The 23188-nt window shown below is 32.8% G+C and overlaps 1 protein-coding gene across 3 annotated transcripts in view; it reads left to right on the top strand.

The window, feature by feature from the left end:
* The window catches only part of NECTIN3 (nectin cell adhesion molecule 3), a 126478-nt gene that overhangs the window by 49318 nt on the left and 53972 nt on the right, over positions 1–23188 (top strand). For 2 of the 3 annotated variants that reach the window (XM_027583128.1, XM_027583126.1), the window contains exons 3-6: positions 629–925; positions 3688–3805; positions 10268–10419; positions 16818–17720. In XM_027583128.1, the coding sequence (XP_027438929.1) occupies positions 629–925; positions 3688–3805; positions 10268–10419; positions 16818–17398 (1148 nt within the window). In that variant the 3' untranslated portion in view covers positions 17399–17720. Of the gene's footprint in view, positions 1–628; positions 926–3687; positions 3806–10267; positions 10420–16817; positions 17721–23188 lie in introns of those variants that run through there. The other variant, XM_027583127.2, reaches the window with a different exon arrangement.

Here is a 23188-nt window from a genome sequence, read left to right as displayed (position 1 = left end):
AATTTATGCAGAAGGAAGCGCTTGAAATTTGCTGGAAAAAATGAAGAGATAGGTAGGACATATGGAAAGTAGACTGAAAGGTCTAAACATTAAGGTTACTTTCACTTGCTGAGGACCTTTCTTATACTAGAATAAGGTAATGGGATACACATTCTAATAAATGTAACTTATTGACATTGCATTTTAACAGTGTCGGTTCCATACTGGTAACTTAATTTATATTTTCTATAAGCATTTTTGCTGCAAAATGAAGCACTGTGTCTTAAAACTACATCTTTTCCCCTTTCAGAGTAATATTTAAAATCTCATAATGAAAATTATCCAATTTACAGGAATTTTTCATATACTCACTTTGGGGCAAGCTCATCGGTCCGTATAAAGAAAAATCGTATCTCTCCTAGGGAGAACCGTCTTTAAGGTTTTCAAGTCTTGTTGAGCTTCTTGTTTGTCTTGGCTCATGATCTTCTCTTCCAAGAATCCAGCTGATGTTGGCATTACTTAAAAGCATATGTGTAGATTTTATATGCATTTGCCCCTAAGTTTATGAAATATGGCTAGATATGGCTTGGAAAGATGTAAATATATTCTTCTTTGAAATGTGACTAATTGTTTTTTAAAATTTAAACAGTTGAGCCCACTGTGAGCCTGATAAAAGGGCCAGATTCTTTAATTGATGGAGGAAATGAAACGGTAGCAGCCATCTGCATCGCAGCCACTGGAAAACCAGTCGCACATATTGACTGGGAAGGTGATCTTGGTGAAATGGAATCCACTACAACTTCTTTTCCAAATGAAACGGCAACAATTGTCAGCCAGTACAAGCTGTTTCCAACCAGATTTGCTAGAGGAAGGCGGATTACCTGTGTTGTGAAACATCCAGCCTTGGAAAAGGACATCCGATATTCTTTCATATTAGATATACAGTGTAAGTAAACAATAACATTTGCTTTTTAAACATGTCACGCATTTTATTTTAACTTTCTTCCTGTGACATAATTGTGTCAGACTTGTTAGTTTGAATATTTAATATTCAGATATTCTTACATCTTTTCCTTATTGACATTTTTTTTCTTAATTGTTAAAAATACCTTCATGGAAATTTCATTTAACCTGAACAATTTTTATTAGTTTGTAAAGATGGACAATGACTTTAAAGTTGCTCTCCGACCTAAAATTGTTTAGCTTTCTCCTTTTTAGACCTTAAAAATAGGCTGGACTTAAGCAAATTGTAGAAATTTATACCTCAAAATGTGCAGTACTTAGAGACAAACAACTACTTTGCCAGTTCGATTAATTTAACTATTACTCAGTTTTATTGGTGCTACCCATGATGTTTTCAGCAAGAATCTTTTACTGCCTAGATGCATATTAATTAGTTTGAAAATCTTTGTTTTTCCAGGACTATTTCTCATTTGATTTTACTGATCATGTAAGATTCTCATATAGTAAGACAGTATTTTAAAGACATCATTGAGATAATAACCCTTGTAGATAAGGTTCAAAGCTTGGCCCATCTCCTATTTTTATTTTTTTGTTAAGGGCTGCTCCTTGTGTGTAAAGTTTGTATGTGTATATACCTATGTGTGTATACTTTTCCTGTATATTAGCTGTTATTGATGCATTCTTTGTGTTGCATTTAAAAATTTTGAGAAAAAAAAGTGATAATGCACGTAACTTAAAACAAGGATAATGAAAATTAATAGGTTTTTAAAAGGAGGTGTTACAGTTTTTGTTCTTAGTGTTTATTTTTTGATATGACATAACATGGAATTTTAAATTGCACATATTTGTTACCCTTGATGTAATGGTTTCTAAAGCTAATTCTGAGAATCTTTTTCAACATTTATAGGGTTGAACTTGGGAAGTTATCTTACGTAAATGTTACTACCATTTTATTCTCGAGTGCAGATAACCTTCTTTTCACTTCTCTGGAGAATCCAATTAAAATTTCTCTTTTTCCTTTTCCTACCTTACTTTCACAGACTCTTAACTTTTTCCTTTTTCTTGTAAAATTCAGATCCCAGTTGTAAGTACTATTAATATTTTTCTTATATATAATGTCCTTCCTTGTATCTAGTAATTGACTGAAATTTTCTTCATTTGTATTGTGTACATTATGCCTTTTTGGTTGTTGTTTGCTTGAATGCAATCCTAAATATATAAAAATATTTCTTTTAATGTAAGACTTATATAATTATGGCTTAGATTTATTGCCTTACTCCTAAAATATTCTTAGAGTGCTCATGGTTTTTTTCCTTTTTTTAATTGGGACCTATAAAACATGTGAATAAAGTTTAAGGAGATAAAATCTTATATCTAAAGTTCAGATCTCAAAATTTGGAGGTTTCTTTGGGGATACCTTACCTTAGTACCTATTCCCTCCTATTAAAAGAAATTAAACTTACAGATCTCTCTACTGTTCTTTCAGCAACACTTTTTAGTACCAATTGTAAGTTACAAAAATGTTTGTTAATTCTTGTTATTTATGAGGCAGGCATTTCTTAAAATTACTAAGGTAATTAATTGTACTTTAGTATAAGTTTAATTTTTTACTACTCTTTTTTTGTAAACCTTGCTTGATAATAGATCAAGCTTCCCTGACAGAATTGAACTGACCTGGTCTCTCTCTGACTTCCCATCTGATCCTGTACTCTTTATCTAGTTTACTGTGTAACTCACAGGAGGGTCCCTGTGCTATGTATAAGTGACATTTCCTTAGGGAAGTGTTCATGGCCTTCCTCGGCCTCACCCCCAGTCTGAATTAGGTTCTTCTTCTCTATATGACCCTGTTCTTTTGTTTCTTGGCTCTCATAACAGGCTTTAGTTTAATACTTTTAAAATATTCTCTTCCTTATTAAAAACTATTGGAAAATAAATTTTACGAAGACAGAGTCTGTATTTATACCAAATGTCTAAAACAGTGCCTGCCACTTATTAGGAGTTAAACAATACGACAGTTGAATGAATGATTCATATTGGATTGTATGGTTTAAGTGCATAAATTTATATTGCTGGTAAATACGGATAATTGCTTATTTAACTATATTGCACATATATCAAAAGACGTTTGGGTTGCATTGAATGGTTAAAATTTAATGTTTTAGAACAGTTGAGGCCACAGATAACTTACTTTAGTTGTAATTATAGCCTTAGAAAGTTTGTCTCACATCTCTACTTACCCATAGAATATTAATTAATTATAATACAGGGAATCTAATCTCTATAATTGACTTTGTAACTCTCAGGAGATATTTTCTTTCCGATTAAACATTTCTTTAAAGACAGTTTTATATGGTGACTTGGAACTTAAATGCCATGTCTCATCAAATTAAATAGTATAATGTATTTCCTTTTTTCATAAATCTACACTTCTCATAATAGGACTCATATTTTGTTCTTGGTGATTATATGTTTGTGAATATCCTTATATTCAGTGTCCATAATAACTAGAACTGTACTTGCTATAGTTACCTAGTGTTTGGGTACTCATTGTCCATTCATGCACTCATTCTTTCAGTCAACTAATATTTATTAACTACTGTCTTCCACAATGGTTATGTATATTGACAGAAGGAAAAATGATTTCTGTTCTTCTGAAGTTTAGTCATTATGTTAATGCTTTATCATTATATGTTGCATTTATCATTAACAAAAGATAATTTGTACTGTTATGCATTTATTTTATAGATGCTCCAGAAGTTTCGGTAACAGGCTATGATGGGAATTGGTTTGTAGGAAGAAAAGGTGTTAATCTCAAGTGTAATGCTGATGCAAATCCACCACCCTTCAAATCTGTGTGGAGCAGGTAATAATGTCACATACTTCTAAAGGGAAATTATTTAGTGAAAAGCATTCTTTTTTTAAAATTTAATTTAATTTTATTATGTTAGTCACCATACAATACATCATTAGTTTTTGATGTAGTGATCCATGATTCATTGTTTTCGTATAACACCCAGTGCTCCATGCAGTACGTGCCCTCCTTAATACCCATCACCAGGCTAACCCATCCCCGCACCCCCTCCCCTCTAGAACCCTCAGTTTGTTTCTCGGAGTCCATAGTCTCTCATGGTTCATCTCCCCCTCCAATTTCCCCCCCCTTCATTTTTCCCTTCCTTCTCCTAATGTCCTCCATGCTATTCCTTATTTCCACAAATAAGGGAAACCATATGACAATTGACTTTCTCTACTTGACTTATTTCCCTTAGCATAATCTCCAGTCCCATTCATGTTGATGTAAAAGTTGGGGAATTCATCCTTTCTGATGGCTGAGTAATATTCCATTGTATATATGGACCACATCTTCTTTATCCATTTATCTCTTGAGGGGCATCTCAGCTCTTTCCACAGTTTGGCTATTGCAGACGTTGCTGCTATGAACATTGGGGCGCATATGGCCCTTCTTTTCACTACATCTGTGTCTTTGTGGTAAATACCCAGTAGTGCAATTTTTGGGTCATAGGTAGCTCTGTTTTTAATTTTTTGAGGCACTTCCACAGTTTTCCGAAGTGTCTCTACCAACTTGCATTCCCACCAACAGTGTAAGAGGGTTCCCCTTTCTCCACAACCTCTCCAACGTTTGTTGTTTCTTGCCTTGTCAGTTTTTGCCATTCTAACTGGTGTAAAGTGGTATCTCAATGTGGTTTTGATTTGAATTTCCCAGATGGCTAATGATGATGAACATTTTTTCATGTGTCTTTTTGCCATTTGTAGGTCTTTGGAGAAGTGTCTGTTCATGTCTTCTGCCCATTTTTTGACTTGATTATTTGTTTTTTGGGTGTTGAGTTTGAGAAGTTCTTTATAGATCTTGGAAATCAGTGCTTTGTCTGTAGTGTCATTTGCAAATATCTTCTACCATTCTGTGAGTTGCCTCTTTGTTTTGTTGACTGTTTCCTTTGCTGTGCAGAAGCTTTTAATCTTGATGAAGTCCCAAAAGTTCATTTTTGCTTTTGTTTCACTAGCCTTTGGAGATGTATCTTGAAAGAAGTTGCTGTGGCCGATGTCAAAGAGGTTACTGCCTATGTTCTCCTCTAGGATTTTGATGGTTTCCTGTCTCATATTGAGGTCTTTCATCCATTTTGAGTTTATCTTTGTGTATGGTATTAGAGAATGGTCGAGTTTCATTCTTCTGTATATTGCCCAATTTTCCCAGCACCACTTATTGAAGAGACTGTCTTTTTTCCATTGCATATTTTTTCCTGCTTTGTCGAAGATTATTTGACCATAGAGTTGAGGGTCCATATCTGGGTCTCTGTTCTGTTCCATTGGTCTTTGTGTCTGTTTTTGTGCCATTATCATGCCTACTTGGTGATCACTGCTTTGTAATAAAGCTTGAAATCGACATCATGATGCCCCAGCTTTGTTTTTGTTTTTCCACATTTCCTGGCGATTTTGGGGCTTTTCTGATTCCATACAAATTTTAGGATTGTTTGTTCCAGCACTTTGAAAAATGTCATTGGAATTTTGATCGGGATGGTGTTGAAGGTATAGATTGCTCTGGGTAGCATAGACATTTTAACAGTGTTTATTCTTCCGATCCATGAGCATGGAATGTTTTTCCATCTTTTTGTGTCTTCTTCAATTTCTTTCATGAGTGTTCTGTAGTTCCTAGAGCATAGATCCTTTACCTCTTTGGTTAGGTTTATTCCAAGGTAACTTATGGTTTTTGGTGCTATTGTAAATGGAATCGTTTCTCTAATTTCTCTTTCTACAGTTGGCATTGTTAGTGTATAAGAAAGCAACTGATCTCTGTGCATTGATTTTGTATCCTGCCACATTACTGAATTGCTGTATGAGTTCTAGTAATTTGGGGGTGGAGTCTTTTGGATTTTCTGCATAAAGTATCATGTCATCTGCGAAGAGAGAGAGTTTGACTTCTTCTTTGCCAATTTGAATACCTTTTATTTCTTTTTGTCGTCTGATTGCTGTTGCTAGGACTTCTAGTACTATGTTGAACAGCAGTGGCGAGAGTGGGCATCCTTGTTGTGTTCCTGATCTTAGGGGAAAGGCTCTCTGCTTTTCCCCCTTGAGGATGACATTTGCTGTGGGATTTTCATAGATGGATTTTATTAACTTGAGGAATGTTCCCTCTATCCCTATACTCTGAAGAGTTTTAATCAGGAAAGGATGCTGTATTTTGTCAAATGCTTTTTCTGCATCAATTGAGAGGACCATATGGTTCTTCTCTCTCCTCTTATTAATGTGTTCTATCACATTGATTGATTTGCGAATGTTGAACCACCCTTGTATCCCGGGGATAAATCCCACTTGGTCATGGTGGATGATCCTTTTAATGTATTGTTGGATCCTGTTAGCTAGGATTTTGTTGAGAATTTTGGAATCTATATTCTTCAGGGATATCGGTGTGAAATTCTCCTTTTTGATGGGGTCTTTGCCTGGTTTGGGTATTAAGGTAATGCTGGCCTCATAGAATGAGTCTGGAAGCTTTCCTTCTGTTTCTATTTTTTTGAAACAGCTTCAGGAGAATAGGTATTATTTCTTCTTTGAATGTTTGGTAGAATTCCCCAGGGAATGCATCAGGCCCCGGACTCTTGTTTTTTGGGAGGTTTTTGATCACTGCTTCAATCTCCTTACTGGTTATTGTCCTGTTCAGGTTGTCAGTTTCTTCCTGTTTTAGTCTTGGTAGTTTATAGGTTTCCAGTAAGGCATCCATTTCTTTCAGGTTGCTTAATTTATTGGCATATAGTTGTTGATAGAAACTATTTCCTTGGTGTTGGTCATGATCTCTCCTTTTTCATTCATAATTTTATTAATTTGGGTCCTTTCTCTTCTCTTTTGGCTAAGTCTGGCCAGTGGTTTATCAGTCTTACTAATTCTTTCAAAGAACCAGCTTCTGGTTTCGTTGATCTGCCTCCCTATGACAGGTAAATATTATTTACTGCCAGTAGTATACTGGAATTCTGTTTTCTTTTGTCTAAGGTCTTTGTTTTCCCTGAGCCTAATAATTCTTAGCCTCAAAGAATGTCCTTAATTCTCTTTATCTGTAAAATTTCAAACTGTTATAGTAAGGTTTTCATTTGTATTTCTCAGTATTTAGGGCCTGCCTTTATTTAGTCTTGAGACTTGTAGCTATCAACTGTGTATAATTTTGTCATTTTTTTTTATCATTTCCCCTTTTTTTAATTTGCTTTTACTAGACTTCCTATTTATTGTGTACTGAACATCCTTTCTTATTTTTCAAACAGTTTTTTGTTTGGTTTTGTTTTTCCTAGGAAATTTCTTTTTCTGGGGGAAATTTCTTTTCTGGGGGAAAATTGACTTTTTTCCCCATTGACTTAATTGATTTAAAACATTTTGGGGGCATATTTTAATTTCTTTTTTTTTTCTTTTTTTAAGATTTATTTATGGGGGGTAGGGGGAGGGGCAGAGAGAGAGAGAGAGAGAGAGAGAAAATCCTCAGGCAGATTCCCGCAGATCCTGATCCCAGGACACAAAGATCATGGCCTGGGTCAAAATCAAGAGTTGGCAACTTAACTGATTGAGCCACCGAGGAGCCCCCATACTTTTAATTTCTAAGAGCGTTTTCTTATTTCTCTTTCATTTCATTGCATTTTTTCTTATTTTATGGATGTAATGTCTTGTTTCTTCCTAGGAACACAGTACTAAAGTTATTTCCTCTTCAGAGAGTTTTTGCTGCTTCTTATTGTCTCTTCTTTTCTTCCTTTGTTTTTTTGTTTGGTTTTTCATTTTGTAGATATTCCTTAATTTTCTCAGTTGTCCAGTCATTTCACAGTGATGCATTAAAATATTAAAATGTATTAAAATTCTGAGTGGAAACTCTGTCTTTATAGTGGGGTTTACTCATAGTAGATACCATTTAGAATGATCAGGTAGAGAGTTATTTCCCTGGGGAAGCTTCACATGTCACTCAGGAAGAGTGGAAGTCTTTTTTGGTTTATTTATTGAATTAACCTTCATTGTTCTTTTTAAAACATAAATGCCTAGTATTTGTACAAAGTTGAGAGGAGTCTGTTTTTTCAACTTTCAACTAATGTCTATAATTCTAGCCCTCTGCTTCACTCTGGCCTTCTGTAGTAGTACAGTGAGTCAGACTCCAAATCTTGGGTTCCTTGGACCAAATTGGCTGCATTCCCATTCATATGCTTCTTGGAGGCACTTCTTCAGCCCAACGTGGAGCTTTTCATCCTTGGCACTGTTGACACGTTGAGCTGGATAAACTTTTGCTGGGGGAGGCAATCCTATGAACTGCAGGATGTTTAGCAGCATCCCTGGCCTCATACCCCATTGTGAAAACCAAAAATGTCTCCAGACTTGCACGTTGTCTCCTGGAGACAAAATCACTCTTGACTGAGAAACCGTGGCTCATAGCATGTATTGTTTCCTCCGTCTGTTTTCTGTCTTCTAAAAGTTTGTTGAAACATCTTATCTGATGAATTCTGCCTCCTGTTCTCTTTCTCCTAGTGGGTTTTTAATAGCTTTTAATTCCTTTATTCTTGTTTTAGGTGGGATTTTGTGGGAGTAAGGAAACAGTGTATTTAGTCAATCTGTTGTCTTTAAGCAAAGATGCAGTTTTTAAAGTAGAGAAGGTTTTTTTCACTTACATTTTCTTAAAAGTGGGAAGCAGTCATTGGTTAAGATGTGTGATAGGTTATTTCTAAAAGTCATACAATTTCAAGTTCCCTTCCAAGTATCTATACTTGGAAGTGTCTTCTTGAATAAGACATCTAGCCTCTCTAAGCCTTTGTTTCCTCACTGATAATAGTACTTTATAGAGTTGTAAGGGTAGAGACAGTGGTAACATAGGTAAAAGTGTAGAAGGTGCTTAGCATGTCATTTGCTGTGAGTTTAATGTGATATTTAGATTTTTTTGATTGTGGCTTGTTTGAATAAGCAACTTTAAAGGATTATAAGCCATTTTTATATTTCTCAGAATTAAAGGGATTAGAATTTGGGCCTCAAAATGCAGAGAGATAATTGGTATTTATATACTCCATATTCATTCTCATCCTCCTAGAAGTTCACCTTTTGAAAGTCGGTGCTTGTACAAAGGTTCTTTTCAAAGTTTTTGTAGAACGTTGGGTGTTTTTGTTTTTTAAACCATGTAAGAATATTACCTTTTTTCTTCAATGCCAAATTGAAGTTCCTGCACTGTAAAAGACTTTATTGACTGTTCTTCATTTTTTGTTCTTACTCTCTTTGTAATTAGTTGTCAGTCTTCTGTGTACTTAGACCATTGAAAGCAAATACAATATCTTATTTACTTCAGTATCTCAGCAACACCAGCAGAGCAGAGTATGGTTAATACTAAGCTCCTGGCAATTAAATAATGGATGGCTGAGTGAATGAATAAATGAACCTTTTGAAAATCTGCTTAGCTCAAACTATAATAGTTGAGTGCCTGGTTTACTCGACTTTTTGTTCTCCTAAAAAATAACTCATAGGCTTTAAAAATAATTTCAAAATAAATGCCTCTTGGTGTGTTTTTTGGTACCCTGAGGTTGGCAGTATGATGTATAACAGTATACTTAGTTCCATTGCAATGAATGGCTTTAGAGTTGTCATAGTGGGATTTTATTCCTATTGTGGTTTATAGTAATGCATACACTAGACCTCTTAGCCAAATTAGACACCATTTTTAAAAGTTGGTAATTGATGCAGAATGGCACGTTGGTTTTTACCATCACAGATGCCCACTTTACAAATGAGATTATTTTATAAGAAGACCCTTTTTGGTGCTTTAGAAACTGTCTTTGAATGGGGCACAGTATAGATTTGCTCAGTATGAATTGAATATGTTAAGTATTTAATATGTTACATAAAAATATTTAAATATGTTATGGAAGGTGCTAAAACATTATCAGTACTTAAGTGGCTTTTATCTTAAATTTCTTAAGAAATTTGTAGATATATCATGAATAGATCTATTCACTGAGAATTATTTTTAATTCTTTTGATACTGTAGGTCTTCAAATAATATATTTTTCTAGTTTTCTGAATATAATTCTTTAAAATCACCTAATTTTTTTTCTTTCCTTCCCTCCCATTCTAATATGTTGACTTTCTTGCACTTATGTCAATTGCTATTTTGAAAGAATGGATTTTATCAATTACTTCATTCTTATTGAAATGAAAATTCATATATATTTCCGTTTCATAGTGCATTTTACCTAAAGAATGCCAGTTCTTGAATCACTAACATCTCAAAAGTGTAATATTTCATTTAAATAGCTATCAATGAATAAAGTCTGAAGCTGCTTAAAATAATTTCATGCTTTTTAAAATCTAGGTTGGATGGACAGTGGCCTGATGGTTTATTGGCTTCAGACAATACTCTTCATTTTGTCCATCCCTTGACTTTCAATTATTCTGGTGTTTATATCTGTAAAGTGACCAATTCCCTTGGTCAAAGAAGTGATCAAAAGGTCATCTACATTTCAGGTAAGTTACTATCTGCTCGCAAAATGAGTTACTTAAATTGTTCCTATAACAACAGTCATAATAACGCTGTGTTCTAGTTGGTAATTTATATTTGCTAATTCCTCACTGTGAGGTTTTCCAAATAATCCAAAGGAAATATAATAAAGTAACCCTACCTGAACCACATATGTAAAGTGGTGTTACTTTACTTAAAGAAATGTCAAAATGTCTATGCAGCAAGCTTATATACATTTTAATTAAGATCTTTGTTTATAGTTAATTTTTCAGTTACATAGTATTAAGTGTATTCCTTTTATAGGTAGTGTGTACTTTTCTAGGTTCTCTCATTTTTATACCCGAGAGCAAACACTGGGTTTTGTTTGTGTGTTTTTTGGTGTCTACTCTTGGCACAGGTGTCTCATAAAAAAAATGGGATATTGACTTTGATGACCTGGCTTATTAAATAACATAGTTTGTCACTCGATATGGAACTATATCATATTGAGTTACTGAGAGTGAAGTAGGAATGCTACTGAAAACGTTCTAATGAAATGTAAGATGTTTCTTATTGTCAGTCCTTAAGCCACTAAGAACTTATATTTTTCACATTCCATTTGTTTTGCTATGAATGTTTTGTTAATTTGAGTATGTAAGTTCGGTACTCACAAAATACATTTAGAGCTAATAATATATTTTTCATGGGTGTGGCTATAAATAACAAATTATCAATGTAATGCTCATTTGTAAAAATTATATAAAATATTTTGAGCATCTACTTACTGACTACAAGACTATAGCAATCTTCATGTCTAAACAATGGAAAATTAAAGGAAAAAGGAAGAGAACCTTGAGAAAAGCAGGTTTGTATGGCAATTATGTAATTTTGTAAAACTGAATAGTTAGATTTTTAGAGAAATTTTAAGCTTGCTTTCATGTTATATTCTTTGTATGATCACTCAGTCTAAGAACAGTTCCCAATATTATTTTCTCATGGCATTTCCCACAGTTTGTAATTGTATACTTACTTGTGTACTTACTATTTATCCATCCTTATATTTAAGCAATTTGTGTTTGCTTCATTTACCGTTGAATACTCAGTACTTAGTGTCTGGCACATGATAGGGATGATGCAAATATATTTTTGCATGAATCTCACAAGAAGCTTAGAGCTGTGTACATCCCTAGCCAGCCCTTTCTGCCAGTAGCAGTGCTTTGGTGGAAATCAGAATGAGATTAAATATTAGTCTATTAGTCTCCCCTTCTTCCCTTAAAGGTCTCTCCCTTTTCCTTTGCCCTTACTTCTTGGATCTTAAAGCCACAGGGAATGTATATTTAGAATGTAGTTACTAAGGATGCTTACTTTTTGTTTCTGTTGTACAAAATTTGGTGTGGGATATTACTTGTAAATCTCAGGCTCAGTGTATTATGTAATCATTTAAATATAGAGGCTCGATTTGGGCATTGTTATATATACTGATTCTGTTGATGATATCCTAAATTTATTATATCTTTTGGCATTCTGGATCCATTTCCCAGTACTTTTGACTTATGTGTCCAACTGCCTATTAAAATTACTCTGTGTAGAGGTATAATAAGCATTTATGGCTTAATATTCAAAACCAAGGTCCTGATTTTTCTTCTGCCCCTTGCCACCATACCTCTTCCTCCCAACAGTTTCCCTCCTTTCTGTCATTGGTAACTCCATCCTTATATTTGCTCAGGGTTTAATCCCTGATGCTTATTCTTGATTTCAGTTGTTCTCTCATACCCCATCCAGTCCATCAACAAATCCATGGCAGCTCTTCCATGACATTATATGTAGAACCTTACTATTTTTCCACTTCTGCTATGAGTGTTCTGACCCAAGCCATCAGCAACCCTTACTTCATTTTTAAAAGAGCCATTTAATCTTCCTACTTTTAATTTATCCTCAAAAGAGCAGCCAGAATGATCCTTGTAAAGGGCATGTCAGATCATGTCGCTTCTTTCCTGCAAACCTTTCACGAACTTCTCATTTGACCCACAATGAAAACCAATTCTTGCAATGACTTACAAGGGTCTATACATGCTCTGGTCCTAGATGACCTCATCTTACTATATCCCTTGCTCACTTGGCCTTGTTGCTGGCTTCCTTGCTGTTCTCTGAACATAACAGGAACATTGCTAACTCAGAGTCCTTGACTTGCTGTTTCTCCAGCTGGAAAGCTCTTCAGATATCCTTATAGCTCTTTCCCTCACTTCCTTTAGGTCTTTGCTCAAGTTTCACTTTCATGACTATAATTAAAATTGAAAATTGAAACTTCTCTTTTCTAACCCCTTTACTCCTGTCTCCTTTTCTGCCTTATTTTTCTTTACAGTATTTATTGACACACACCATCTACATGTTTTATTTATATGCTTTTCTGTTTATACTTCTACTAGAACATAAGTCCTTTCATCTGCTTTAATCACTACTGTATTTCCACCATCTGCAGTAATGTTTGGCATGTGATAGGTATTCAGTAAACTTTTCTTGCATGACTGAAAAAATTTGAGAAGAAAACAGTCAGGAAAGAATTAAAAATCTAGAATGTGCTTTTATATAGCTTTATTTTCTTTGACAAGGGAAATAACGTAACACTGGTGATAAACTTCATGCATTTTTTGATCAACCTCTAAGTCCTAAAAGAGAGGAAATAAAATTTTGAGTAAATATGAAAAATCAATTAATTACTGCTAGGTGATTCAGAAAGATAGCATTATATAAGATGATTTTGAGTAATCATTAGAATTAGACTTTACCTTTCTATCCAGCATCTTTAATATTTAATACAGTACACTACGTTGAGTTTAGTTATCACCCCTGAGAGCTTCTTGGAGGACATGAAATATCCTAGATATAATACTGCCTTTCCAAAATGACTAGTAAATCCTAGTAGGCTTTTATCAGAATGAAAGGCTATAATTCACCCAGAGTAAACAATCAAGATGTTGATCTTTTTTATTGTAAATTATATGTACCCTTTTTCCTCTAGAAAATTTTTTTTTACCTCAGTATTAAAATTGAGAAAAAAAATTTAGGAAATGATTTTTTAAAATATTTCTAAAATGAATGCATCTTATGACTGGAGACTAAAAGATCTACTCAGAACAGAGTTAGCAACTCTGTTTGAGGGAAATTGTAATTTTATTCTGCATTTTATCCACATTGGTAAGTGTAAGATTTTGGACAAGATGTGATTGATCCAAGATTACAATATTCAACTTCAGTGACTAGTCATGGGGGTACAGTGAATCTTTGTCCATTACTAAATGCTGCAAATTGTGATTTTTCTAGTTCTTGGTGTGTTATCCCCTGATATTTTGTACTTCTCTTTGCGAATAGAGGAACAAATTTTTATATATCATGTAAGTTCTCCCATGCCTAAAACTCAAAGTATATTCCTGTGCAAATCTTGAATTTTGAATCCTATTGATTTTAGGAATTAGGTGTAATATTTGGCATAAGAATCGACACTTAATTAGGAAACTTTAAAATTCATAGATTTTGGTTATGTAAATAATTCATATAAAGTCTAAAAGAAAAAGAAATCAATTCATTTATTTTTTTAATATATTAGGCTAAAATACACTTTATAGCTACAAAAGCCTTACTGGACTTTTTGTTTTCCTCTTTGGCAGAACTCATTAATTTGAAAAAAAAAAAAAAACTTCATTTGGTTGTAGAGAACTCAGTCTCTACTAGTTCATTACATTCGTTATATACTGATTTATCACACATTCTGCAAATAATACCAAAAAACAATGAAGAAATAAGGAATGCTGTGGGAAAGGATTTTAAATTATGATAAATAAGTAACTATTAGTGATTACAAAATAGTCCATTTGATTCCTTATGCAAATTCTAACTCAGTTATTTTGGAGCGGGGCAAGAATTCGGAAATGTGAATAAATGTCTTGTGTGCATTGTCCTATATAAGTCCACTGCTTAAAATACAAAATAATTATTAACAATAGTCCCTCTTCCACGGAATCATATTAATAGTGAGGCTATGCTATCTTTATTTGATTGAGGAGGAGATGGCAGGTTAAAAAATGTCTAAACCACTGACAAAATTAAATAAGATTTTAAAATAGGGACTTTTTTTTGTTTGGTTTGTTTTTGTTTTGTTTTTCGGTAACTTTTTTTTTAGTTAGATTTTCTGAAAGCTGTATTTTGTTAAATCAGAGTTAATTAGTGGCCATCCCTCTGTGTTTTTTTTTTTTTTTAAGATTTTATTTATTTATTCATGAGAGACAGGGAGAGAGAGAGAGAGAAGCAGAGGGAGAAGCAGGCTCCTCAAGGAGCAGGGAGCCCGATGCGGGACTCGATCCCAGGACCCTGGGATCATGACCTGAGCGGAAGGCAGACGCTTAACCATCTGAGCCACCCAGGCGCCCCCTCTGTGTTTACATAAAGAACATTGCAAGTAGAAATAAAAAATAGCAATGTGTGTGTGTGTTTTTTTTTTTTAAGGAATACTTGATAAAAATAATGAGTTATATATCTTATACTGGGTGAGAGTTCAGGTGCATACACTGTTTTGAGAAAAATAGCATTTGATTAAGAGCTGTCAAAAAGTTTTAAAATCTTACGTGCACAAAAATGTGTGAATTACAAATAATTATTTAGGTGATTTGTACTTAACATTTAAACATGCTGATGCCAGTTTATTGTAATTTTTTTTCTTTGGAAATCATTGTAAAGATGACACTTAATATTTAAAACTTTTCCATTAGTCCTACCACCTCAGAAAATACATGAGTTGTCTTACAGATGATACATTTTTAATTTATTTCTTTAATATCCTGGTTCTCTGAAGTTGCATTCTATGATAGGCTTTACTACTTTTATACTAGAAATGATGCTACAATTCCACAATTTTTTTTTAAGATGGAATCTGTTCAGCTAGTGAATAATAGGTTCTTACAAATTAAAACCCTTCCTTGATTCTACATATAATATGATGACTAATATTCACTTCAAAGTACTTGGCAGGATTGCCTGTTATATTGGTTTAAATTCATAAGAAATTAGTTATACTGTACTTGTTAAATTTTATACTGTACTTGCTAAATTTTTACCACATTCTGTACATATGGCATTCCGTGATGAAACCTGTTTCAGTAAGTATTTTTCTTTAGCTTGTAATTTTAGAATAACTTACCCCATGTAGATTTAGTATTTTTCTAACAATCATTTTTTAAAAGCTCTATCAGTACCACTCATTTAAAAATTAATTATAGGAAATTACCATTCGGGTCATTTATTTTTATCAAAGAAGAAATTCAAGATTTTTTAACTCATCCTTTCTTCAAACTCTAGAGTTTTGTGTAACATGACCTACAAATACCACTTAATTGATAATTAACCAATCTTTAATTTTTACTATTTATGTTTAGTTGCTTTTTAATATTAATGGCTATTTACTCTGTAATCTAATGGCAATACACAGGATCATCTGCATCTAATATTTAAGTATTATTAGAATGTTCTCTCTAAAATATTAGCTACTCTTTGAGACTCCACACTAAAGCAATGTGACACTAAATTTTGCAGATATGGTTGAAATTCTTCAACTTCCTAAATGTTCAGATATCTTACCCATGGGATATAGACATGGTGATGACATTTTTATAACACTTGGTAACATGTTTTTACTTTGTCTTTGTCTGTTAGTCTCATTTGATAATATAGCCCATTTGGCTAACACAGTTTAAACATATGCTTTTTATTTTAAATTACTAAATAATGGTATGTACTACATATGTCCTTTCTAAAAATTGAAGATTTCTCTTTACTTAAGGAAAATATTTTTGAGAGAATTATTAAACCAACAGCTTATACTATGGCCACTTAACAAGAATCTATAGTTTTTCATTCTTTTAAGGATAAGTTAAGATCTTATAAAAGTAAATGAAATTAGGTAAAGATGTATATTAAGAAAACATACTTTAATTTTTTTTTTATTCTTTCATTTTATTTCTTTGTTCTTCTGGCTAAGAAAATGTATATTTGGATTACTTAATCTTTTTGTCTGATAATTCTTAAGCCAGCTGTGTGTAGGACACTTAAGTAATGCTCTTCATTAAAAAAAAGAAAAAAAAAAGTATTCCTTGAAGTACAATACCATGCTTAAACTTGGAATAGAATAATTTAGGATTTACACCATAGGTAATTTTTCATTCCTTTTACTTCATTGGTAACTGGCTAAATGTCAGTTTTGTTATTTTTTTAAAAATATATAATACCACTACATTCTGATCTTAAGAATGAAAAACTATTGTTACTATGAATATATATTCATTAACTGTGCTGTCTTTTCAACTTGCTGCTGAATCAGCCTGCATTGACATTCTTTGCCTTTCTGTGTCTTGTCTATCTTTACTGTTTCCATTAGATCCTCCTACTACTACCACCCTTCAGCCTACAGTTCAGTGGCAACCCTCAACAGCTGACATCGAGGATCTAGCAACAGAACCAAAAAAGTTGCCCTTCCCATTGTCAACTTTGGCAACAATTAAGGATGACACAATTGGCACAATCATTGCTAGTGTAGTGGGTGGGGCTCTCTTCATAGTACTTGTAAGTGTTTTGGCTGGAATATTCTGCTATAGGAGAAGACGGACGTTTCGTGGAGACTACTTTGCCAAGAACTACATCCCACCATCAGATATGCAAAAAGAATCACAAATAGATGTTCTTCAACAAGATGAGCTTGATTCCTACCCAGACAGTGTGAAAAAAGAAAATAAAAATCCAGTGAACAATCTAATACGGAAAGACTATTTAGAAGAGCCTGAAAAAACGCAGTGGAACAATGTAGAAAATCTCAGTAGGTTTGAAAGACCAATGGATTATTATGAAGATCTAAAAATGGGAATGAAGTTCGTCAGCGATGAACATTACGACGACAATGAAGATGACTTGGTTTCACACGTAGATGGTTCAGTAATTTCCAGGAGGGAGTGGTATGTTTAGCAACCACTAAATGTGACTTACCAATGTACAATGTTTCATTCATAATAGTTGATCATTTTCAGATTGTTCATACTTTTTCTTGAGGAAGAATAAGCTTTTTCAACTTGATTTTCAAGCTTACTTTTTATATTCTAATTTGACAAATGAAAATGTAAAATCTGGGTTCAATGTATCTGAGCTGCTTTACAATTTTTTTTTTCAATGCTGTACTACTGTCTCAAGATTTAAATTTTAATGCAGAGTACTTTATTGGTCTGAGGCACAAAGGTAAGAAGAAATGTCAACATTAAATGTATGACTTTTTTGGTACAAAAATTAAAAAGAAAAAAAAAGGAAACTACCTTGGCATTGTGTATTAAATGTTTACCTAAGACTATAATCTCAAGTATAATGTTTGTTAAACATATACCTCTCAAAATTTATCACCACTAAATGATACTACATCAAAATTGACTATAAAACTAATTCAAGAAATGTTTATATATATTTTTAGTATACAGAAAAATATTCAGCCTGATAAAACACCTTTCCTTTTCAAACATTATTTTCTAAGTTTCTATACAAATGGAATCTTTACCTCTGCATTTTAATGAGCCTTGCCATAATTACTGTAGAGTGGCTTTTCAAAGATATTTTGTTGCACTAAAACTGTGGTAGTAAACTCAGTGAACATGATGTGTGGAAGAGCATAATTAGCTGGTCAGTATTTTTGTCCAAAATACGTACAAGAGTTATAATAAAAACATGCCTTTTAAACAGAATTATTACAATTTTTTTCATCTCTGGAGGACAATTCTTAAATGTTGTATGAACATGGATTTTGGTATGTTAAGTGGCATAGTTTTGTTTGAGTGCTTTATGTCCTAAATATAAGAATAATAATGAAAAGATGGTATGCAGTTAAATAAAGTTCAGAGAGGGCATTTCAGTATATGGAACAACGTGGGTAAACTAGCATTGGAGTACTGGTTTTCAGAAATGAGACATGTCAGCCAAGAAACTATACAAAAAATTTTTTAGCCCATCTTGTTTTAGTCATCTAATAGTGATGTTGTTCAAACGGGTAAATATATAGAAAAATTAGAACAGACTTGTAAATTTGAGGTTTAATGAGAAAAATCTGAATTATAGAACCAGTTGCTAACACTTGCTGATGGATATTGGCAAACCATCCTCCTTTTCCTCCTAAATGTATGTATTTGTTTCAAGTTTTTGTTTTTCCAATTAAAACTGGAAACATCATAAGGTTTTATGTTTTGTTTTTGTTTTTTGCATAATTCATTAAGTATATTCTTTCCAGAAATCATGTATCTTTAAAAGAAATGTTATCTAAATCTTCAAATGTGGATCTTATTTGTGAGGTAATTAAATTGCTTCTACAGTAGAGTCCTATAAAATTGTAATAATGACAGCTATTTTGAAGCCCAAAGAATATGTTTTTTCTGTTGATGATTCATTTGAAAAAGGACTGTGTAGAATTGCCTTAGGTGTTTTGCCAGGGAATTGAAGTGGAAGTTAGTAGGAAAATCATAAATAAATTATTTTGTTAATAAAAAGGCAAAGTAGGTACTTTTTTTTTTACCCCCCAACCACCCAAATCCTGATGATTCTCATCACATCTAAAGGCAAAGTTCTAACATGTTCATAGAATTTTGCAAGTAGTCAAGGCCTTATTCTAAACGATTATAACATAATTTCCTTTCTTTGAACTAGCAGTATTTTGTGGAAATTAGGAACCTATTTTATTTCTCTTCCCAAACATTCACACACTTAGTCTAAAACTATTAATATATCAGCTAAGGATACAGGTAAGCTTACTGATACATTGTTAAGACTATCTGGCTTTAATATACTTAACCACTGATACACAAATATTAAGACTGTTTGGTCCAAGTCATTGGAAGCAAAACTTTATTGGTAATACCCTGTGATTGAAGTAGACTTTATGTTTTAATTAAAATACCAGCACTGATATGGCCACAAGAAAGATGGATCTAAAATTCTTGCCATGGAAGATGTGAATTTGTGGCTTTTTGTTCACAATTTCATCTTTAGAGCAATGGTTTGAAATGCTATATGAATCTGAGCAGGATAATCACTGTATAAATCTCAACTTGAGTATTATTTGAAGGAAATCAATGTATTTTAAGAACTGCATTTCAAAAATATAAATACTTAGTGATTAAGACCTTCCTTTATATTGTGGCCATTATGTGTTTAGGGTGGCTTTTTTGTTTTTGTTTGTTTGTTTTGTTTTGTTTTTTGATGGGAGAGGGGAGAGGTTGACATGGAAAACTACAAGTGAGTGTTTGATACATTCTGTATCCTTAAACTAAATCATTTGGCAAACTGAAAAGATTTCAAAATTGTAAGAATCTGATACTACTTAAGACTTTTTGAAGCATTGCACTGCTGTTTATTAGAACTTTGTTTACTGTACATATAGACTTATTTGTGAACATGAATAGTCATTATTAAACATTTTTGTTAAATTAATTTTTTAATATCCGTGATATACGCAGCTAATTGATAGATACATATGAAAATCCTTTTCTTTTTCTGGAAAAGATGGAAGAATGTTTTATTTTGACCATGTTTATTTTTGTTTCTTTATTCTTTGAACTGACTTTTCATTTTTGTATTCACTTTAGGGTTTTCTTCCACACTGGTTAAAATATTTCAGTAATGCAGGGATGATGAATGCAACTTTTATTTTTTCCTGCCATTTTTATTAAAATATATTAAAACTTTAATAGGCTAGGGGTTAACTTTAAAAATGACATTTGAGTAATACATTATAGTTGAAATATTTAGTATTTTACCATGTGCCTAAAAGGTTTCTATTTGATAAGTCTAACATTTAAAGAAACCATTACGGTTTTTCAGTAGTAAGTATTGCTTCTGATAGCCATATATAGGAATGTTTTCTAAAGATAACCCTAGCTAAATGTGTAGCAGAAGGGCTTGTAGGAAGTACATTGTATGTGAGCGCAAAAATTGAGATAAATATAACAGTTTTACATCTGATTTGAGTTTAATTTTGTTTTTGATAAATACTAAAGGTATATGAACAAGAAGTTATGAATGTGTGGAGGTAATCAGTGTAAAATATAAGAAAGGAAGAAATGGTACACATATTGAATTTTTAATTCTAATAGAGGAATGATATACAGATTTAATTGTTCTTTCTGTTTACTTGTTAATTGGAAATGTATCATCCCTAAGAATCTCCTTTCTCACATTTTTGGTGTATTGGGTTTGGATTTAACTTTAATTTGTACTAGTGGTATTTTTTACCAAGTTATTTATCAGGTGGTAGCCCTAATAGCCATGCAACAAATCTTTAAATAAAAGTTTTTAAAAAATTCTTTAGAGGCATATTTCTATAACAAACCTATGTCTCTGTATTACCTTCTTTGTCTTCATTATGTTATTTGATGGAGTGTGTGTGTGTGTGTGTGTATGTGCATGTATGTGTTGTATGTATAACCTAGTTCTTATATTTTAATTAAGTTTTTGTGGGAATTTGAAGTCTATTTCTCTTACCAAATAAGACTCTATCAGGTTAAGGATACAGTTAAAGTTTGAGAGAGCATCTAAGTTTGTAGGTTAGCCATTATAGAATTTGCTTTTAATTGACCATTTAATTCCTATTTCCTATCTACACATTATGAATAACATTCTCTACAGTCATGAATTATCTGTTTCTCTAGTCTTAGCAGTTAAAACAAATTTTGAATGTTTTTGCTGTTGTGAGTTTGACATAAATTATATATATTGGCTTTCATTTGGATGAACATATTTCACGAAATATTTTGTAAGTTGGCATTTAGTGTTTTTCACTTATAAACATTATAATGGCTTTCTTTATAAATGCCATTGTTTCTAATTGTAATTACCTCCATGTTTTCTATCTCTGATGTTTAAAATTATACTTGTTTTCCTAAACTTTAAATTATCTTCAAGCAGCAGTTTTTTTGTTTGTTTTTGTTTTTAAATAGCATACAGTTTGACCGGTTTCCCTCTTGTTATACCAATGGAAATTCATGCATGAAAGAATCTCTGGAATAGTGTACATGGCATATCACCTTTTCTATGTTCTAAAAAATGCTTTCTGTTTAATATTTGTTTTCTCCTATTCCAGTAAGTTGCAAGTTTTTTTGTTTTTGTTTTGTTTTGTTTGGTACCTATGTACTTTGAGTTGAGTAGTGATAGGTTTGCTTATAAAAGCTTTCACTGTATATATCCTTAGGGGTCATTTTCTTGAACCTTGTTAATAGTTATTTTATCATGTTCATTTCAGTTTATGAGGCTAAAACTTGATTCAATTTTGGGTTGTCCTAGTTCACTTATCTTTTCTGCTGTTCTGGCTGGATGCTATGCATGAAGCAGAGTGAAAGTGAGTTTAGTAGGATAACTTTATAATCTTAAAAACTTGAGAGGATAAGTCAAGGCCCCATTTCCCTACATATATAATATTTCTATAGAGATATGATATCCAGTTTCACAGTTTCATTTATGAGAAATATCTCCGGAAACACCTAGTCTTAAAGGGACAGCCTGATCTAAACTTTTTTAAGCCAGAGGTAACTAAATCTAGAAGACTGGCCTCCCTTTAAAAAAAACAAAACAAAACACTGTATTATGGGAAATTATACAAAAGTAGGATAGAATAATGAAATGAACCTTCATGTACCTGCTTCAATTATTACCAATTCATGGTCAATCTTGTTCCATTTAAACTCTTACCCACATAATCCCTCATGCCATTAATTCATCTGTAAATATATCAACACACAGCTCTAAAAGAGAAGGAACATTTAGGAAAAGTAACCACAAATTTATTATTACACAAAAAATTAATTTGCAGTTTTATTTAGTATCTGAATGTAATCCATATATTGTTCTATCTTTCAATCTATATGTTCTCTGTGAGGCACTCCCCTCCTCCCTTGATTTTTGCTTTGTAATTTATTTGTTGAGGAAATGGCTTCATGTGTGTCCTGCAGTTTCCCGGTTTGGATTGTGCCAGTTGTACCTCTCTATTTTCTGTAAATTGTCAGGGCTAGAAACTTTATAAGGTTAAGGTTTAATTTGGGGTGGGGGGGTAATTACTTAAGTGGTGGTATCTTCTGTCGGAAGGCACATCATACCTGCTTTTCTTTTGATATTTGCAGTCATTAGATGCTCAAAGCCTAGATCTAACCGGGAACCTACTTAATGTCTAGATTTATTAACTCTTGTTTTTCTTACCATACTATGTGCTTTGATGTCTGAATAATTACGTCCGTGCTGCTTTTACCTGAACTTTTCTTTCCACCCTTTTCCATATTCAAGGTCCAGCTCAAACCATATGATTGTTCATTTGTTTTGTTTTTTTGTGTTTTTTTTTTATCTTGGTTTTAGACTTTTGATTAAGTGATTCAGGGGTTTGATTCCATATTCAGTATATTTTGTTATTTGGTTTTTATTTCGATACTTGGTAGCTAAAATGCTACCTCTCAAAAACAAGTAGATTTAAATGGAAGAAGTACACTGTTGGGGACCTTAACAGTTTTAATACCAACTACTGTTTTTAGAGCTAGTCTCCTGTTCAGAATGTTTGGTTTTTCAATGTTTTGCTAATCAAATAACCTCACACCTCATATTACCTACTACTACAGCACAGTATGGGTCTAGTGTGAGGTTTATCATTAATAAGAGTGAATGTAAACCTTTATCTTATTTGGTCTTCTAATGTGTTTCAGTTTTTTTGGTTGACCCATCAACATCTGATTATATGGCTATGGT

This window comes from Zalophus californianus, chromosome 1 (assembly GCF_009762305.2).
Source record: "Zalophus californianus isolate mZalCal1 chromosome 1, mZalCal1.pri.v2, whole genome shotgun sequence".
Classification (NCBI taxonomy): Eukaryota; Metazoa; Chordata; class Mammalia; order Carnivora; family Otariidae; genus Zalophus; species Zalophus californianus.
The sequence above is the reverse complement of the archived record's forward strand: the minus strand, read 5'-3'. Positions and strand labels throughout refer to the sequence as shown.